Source organism: Charadrius vociferus, unplaced genomic scaffold (assembly GCF_000708025.1).
Source record: "Charadrius vociferus isolate BGI_N301 unplaced genomic scaffold, ASM70802v2 scaffold650, whole genome shotgun sequence".
NCBI classification, from domain to species: domain Eukaryota; kingdom Metazoa; phylum Chordata; class Aves; order Charadriiformes; family Charadriidae; genus Charadrius; species Charadrius vociferus.
The window spans coordinates 3,227,598-3,232,319 of NW_009646736.1; the positions used below are offsets into that span (position 1 = coordinate 3,227,598).

The 4,722-nt window shown below is 47.9% G+C and overlaps 1 protein-coding gene across 1 annotated transcript in view; it reads right to left on the bottom strand.

Moving 5' to 3' along the window:
* Positions 1-3,178, bottom strand: part of FAM124B (family with sequence similarity 124B) — a 4,630-nt gene extending 1,452 nt beyond the window's left edge. The window contains exons 1-3 of the mRNA XM_009889753.1: positions 2,450-3,178; positions 367-660; positions 15-265 (exon numbers count right to left, since the gene is read on the bottom strand). Of these exons, the coding sequence (XP_009888055.1) occupies positions 15-265; positions 367-660; positions 2,450-3,178 (1,274 nt within the window). The remainder of the gene's footprint in view (positions 1-14; positions 266-366; positions 661-2,449) is intronic.
* Positions 3,179-4,722: the final 1,544 nt, after the last annotated feature.

The window sequence follows — 4,722 nt, forward strand, 5'->3', positions numbered from 1 at the left end:
CTCTGTTAGGGGGCCTGGCGGGCAGCGGCTGCGAGTGGGAGCCCGAAGCTCTTTGCCCTGCTCCTTTGCTCCTTTTGGCTGCAGCGAACCGCAGCGGGGTCCTGTCCTGGGAGGGCATGGTGCCGCCAGCCCCATCCGTGGGTGCTGGTGGCTGGGGGGAGCCGCTTGCAGGACTCGCCACAGGGAGCCCGGTGTCAACGTTGGTCTCTGCTGCCTGCCGACGACCACGGCTCTCCTGGCGAGGAGCCTGCAGCTTGCTGCTCGCCTGCCGGCGGAGGGAGGGGGCATCCCACCACGGCCGGGTTGCTGGGCCACCGTGAGAAGAGCAGAAGTGCCTGTGGAGGGAGCCTGCAGCTTGCTGCTCGCCTGCCGGCGGAGGGAGGGGGCATCCCACCACGGCCGGGTTGCTGGGCCACTGTGAGAAGAGCAGAAGTGCCTGTGGAGGTCACCGCTGGCTTGCTCAGGAGGAAGGGCTGTCCTTTGGTCAGATCTTGTTTTACTCTTCATGGCTCTGACCTCCTGGCTTCTCCACCCAGGGTTACTCCGCTTTACAGGGAGAGGCGCTGGGACAGAGTCCTGCAGGGTTTTTTCATTGCCTCCATCATTATGCTGGTGGGAAAGCCCAACGTTTGTTTCATGGGGCTTGGAGCTGTCTTGAACCTGTTGAAGAAAAATTGGAGAGAATCCCGTTAACATATCATTCTTGCTTGACCAAGTGGGGATGCTCTCACCCAGCCTCACTCTGCCAAAATCACCTGCAGCGTGAGACTAGAGAACAGCACAGGAGTCTTACAAGCCTGAGAAAGGCTCTGCAAGACTACAGACATGTTTCATGTCTTTACTTACAAAACAGCACATGGAGACAGTCCTACTCTCCTATATAAGACTTCTACTTGAGTCTTAAGGCTAATCTTGGAAAATTTGAGCAACAGGGATCTCCTGTAAACACTCTGAGAAAGGACATGGTATAGAACAGTAGCCAGCAACTTCAGCAAAAAAAAAAAAGGAGACCATGTAGTTTATTTCCTTCTTTATCAAACTAGGTGGCTTGGGTTATCTCTTCCTCAATAAAAGCAAAAAAGGAGTTCTTGCAGGCTCAGAGGGGCATGACAACTCCGTGTGGGTGGCAGTCTACAAGCAGACCCTTGGATTTGGTTTGCAATAAGGCAGAAAGTTGGGGGCGGGGGAATAAATCATTTGCAGGTACTTAGAATAAAGATTTACAGTATGAAGCAAAGAGTTGCAGAATAAAGCACTGCATGCCAGGCTGTCCGCGTGCTGCATGGAGCACCAACACAAGATACACATCCTCGAGTTCAAGTAGACTCCAGCTTCCTTCGCCAGGAGCAGAGTGCAGCACAGCTACAACCCCAAAAAAGCTTCCGAATTTCCTGCCAATGAATTCGTGTACATCTGTCAACTTAAAGACCTTGTATCTACAGCAAGAACCACAGAGTAACTTAGGAAGGGACCTCTGGAGGTCACCTGGCCCAGTCCCCTGCTCCAGGCAGGACCAACTTCAAGGCCATGTGAAGATGCTCAGGGTCTTGTCCAGCCCAAGTGGGTGACAAGCCAGTTTATAAAGTGATACTGAATGAGGAGTAGGCAAAGGCTGCCCTGAGGATTGGTGTTCAGAGTAGCATAAAAATAGGCTGTACAGAATAATTAAGCTGATTTGTAGTAAATGAGCTCTGGAAGTGGAAAAAAAAAAACCAACCCAAAACCACACAGGATGGGCAAATTATTTAAATATCCAAATTACAAGAAGAAAATAATCAGAGGTGGGAGGGGTTGTTAGAGTGGAAAGAAAGCACACTGAGCTCCTGCTCACATGTAGAATTCCCACTATGTATCCTCTCAGCACAGTCTTTTTTGTTGCTTTTTTATTTATTTGTATTCATACAACCTCTGGATCGCATACTTGAACAGAAAAGGCAGAGATTTCCTGTGACACATTTCTTTGGCACTTTTGCCCATCCGTAACTCACTCAAGAGCTCATAAAATCTACTGCAGGCAATGTTGTATCAACGCTGTACTTACCATACATCTGGTTTTGGATGCTAAAAATCGGCTTTCAAAAACATTTATGATGTAATGACTTATCAAAAAAAGAATAGGCTGCTATGATCATTTGATTCAGGCAGGGAAGGGAAGATGTTAAACTAGCCTGCTCAAAAAAGCATTAATAGTTTTCATTTCAGAGAAGCAGTAAAGATGTTAATTTAACAATATAAAAAGATTCCAAGGACCTGTGCTTATATTTATCAACAGCATCACAGCACTGGCAGATACTGATTACTGCATTCAAAATTCAAAAGAAAATATGAACAAGCAAAAATCTTAAGTTCCCATTTTGAAACAGTCCTGTTTTCCTTGAAAAAAAAAAAACAAACAAAAAACCAAAACAAACCACCAAACTCCTCCTCTCGGAGCACCACAGACACATACCTGAAGCAGAATGGTATTTCCTTCGTAGTCTTGCGTTTGCCACCTAGTGCTACTGATAGGAACACACGGGTTAGGCAGGAGGGGCACCAGCTGCCCCATTTCTTGCACCTTGAACTGCAGGGCTGATGACTCCTTTGGCTCCACGGCCACCCCGATGGGCAGCTGCTTCAAGCAGAGCTGCACGGTGATATTTTGGGTTGCGTACAGCACAAAGACACAGAAGTTACTTTTCTGCAGAGTCGCTTCTTTCTGTAGGATCATCTCATAGAGTCTCACCGCATCCTCATAGTTATCGAAACTGCAGTAGAGGGTGACACGCAGGATTTCGGGGCCACAGTGCACCCGCCTGATGCCCCACACAGGCATCTGGTCATCCAGGCCGTAGAAGTCCCGATCAGCTGGGGCATAGGGGTGGCTTTGCCCATTAGCAATCTGGGCACACTGGTAGCGCCAGGGTGGACGCTGGAATTGCTCATGGACCTGGAAAATCCGTTCTTCTCCCAAGTCCTCGTGTAGAAAAAGGAGAACAGATATTCCGGGAAAGCCGCAGCTTCTCTTACGATATCTCTCATAGTATTTCAATGGAGTAACTCGCTCAGACACCAGGAAAAGGCGAACGTCCGGGCAGACCCACTCCAAAAGCCGATCCAGAGTTTGCTGCAGTAGAAATGAGTGTCCCGAATTGGTGAGAAGATGCAGAGTCATCAGAGAGTCTGCTCCGTCATCCATTGCACAGGTTCCTGACAAAAAAATCAAAATAGATAAATCGGTGTCTTCCCTCTCCTTCTCCTACTGTAACCCTCAGTAACAGGAGGGGTGTACTCTAAGACTTTGACAGAATGAAGTCAATCTGCTACAGGCTTTGCAGTAACCTGATGAAATACACATGTAAGCACAGTAAACGTACACGCGGAGGCAGGTGAAGAGTGAGAAGGTATTCTGTGACCGGTCCCAGGTCACTCACATCAGCGCAGAGCTCAGCTGAAGGCTCATTTTCCGACCCCAAGACTTGAGCTCTGGTCACCGCGTGCGTGCGACCGACGCGTCCAGAAACACCTCCGTGTCCTGCTGCTCCTGTCCTTCACAGCACAGGGCAGCAGAGGTGAAGAGCACCGAAACACAAAAGCAGTCATTCTCCAAGGTGAGGTGGTGCTGGAAGCTCACTTGCCTGTCCGCAGTGCCAACCTACGCGCTGGATCTGGCCCAGTCCCACTGGTGCGCATCTCGGTGCGATCACCGCCTTTTGCAAAGCAAAGGCGATGTGGCACTCGTGTTTGAAAACCTCAGCATGTTCTCTTGCAGTCAGCAGGCCGGCTTTAGCTCCCTGTGAAAAGCTTGTGATCTTTGCGAGGCACACCCTTCTGGGGCGTAGAGATAAGCTATTCTTTAAAAACGAGGAAGGAAAACAGACTAACAAAAAAAAAAACAACCTACAAAAAAAACCCCGTGTGAACATAACAGATAACAATAAGAGCAGATACGAATCAGCCTCAGGAAAGAGGAGCTTGGGGAAAAAACCTCCACCCGTAGTTGAGCAGTTCACAACACAGGTAGCTCGCTGCTCGCTGAAACCGGGTCCTGGGTTGTTATACACAGCCCATAAAAGCCGGGTACCAGGCGTCCCCCTTGCACGGCCCTGTTTGCCTCTCCCCTTTTTTTTTTTTTTTTTTTTTAAATGCTGAGATACCCTTGTAATCAGCACCTTTAAGCAAACTCCAGTTTTTTTTCCTTACTCCTTAGGTTTACATATTGGTTCTCAGTTTTGCTTACTGTGTAGACTACAATAGGAATGCTGAAAATACACCTCTTTCACGGCCTCTTTAGTGTCTAGACAATAAATCACACTGTCCCTTCATCTCCTTATTTCGCTAACCCAGGAGCAATACATACAAGTCAAGCCAACCCCCATTTTCTATACAGAGCTGCCCCCACTGCAGCCAATATTTAAGTCAAAACTCGAGCCTCCGACGATGTATCCAGCTCCATCTAATTAAGAGCAACACATCTCTCTCTGCTGACACACCAATTTCCCTCTCAAACAGCCAAGGACACAAAGCAGTGGTTCACCATGCAGAAACCTCAGCATTAGTAAGAGTCTGTTATTCAAAATTCTGATTTTTTTTAAATTTTATTTTTTAATACAACCCTAGCTTTATATTCAACTGAGCAAAATCTCCAAGGTCTAAAGGTACAAGTAGCGGTGCCCTGGTTTCCTTTATGTAGAAGATCACTCTCACTGGTAGAAATACACATTCGTGCTTTAAAACCACCCT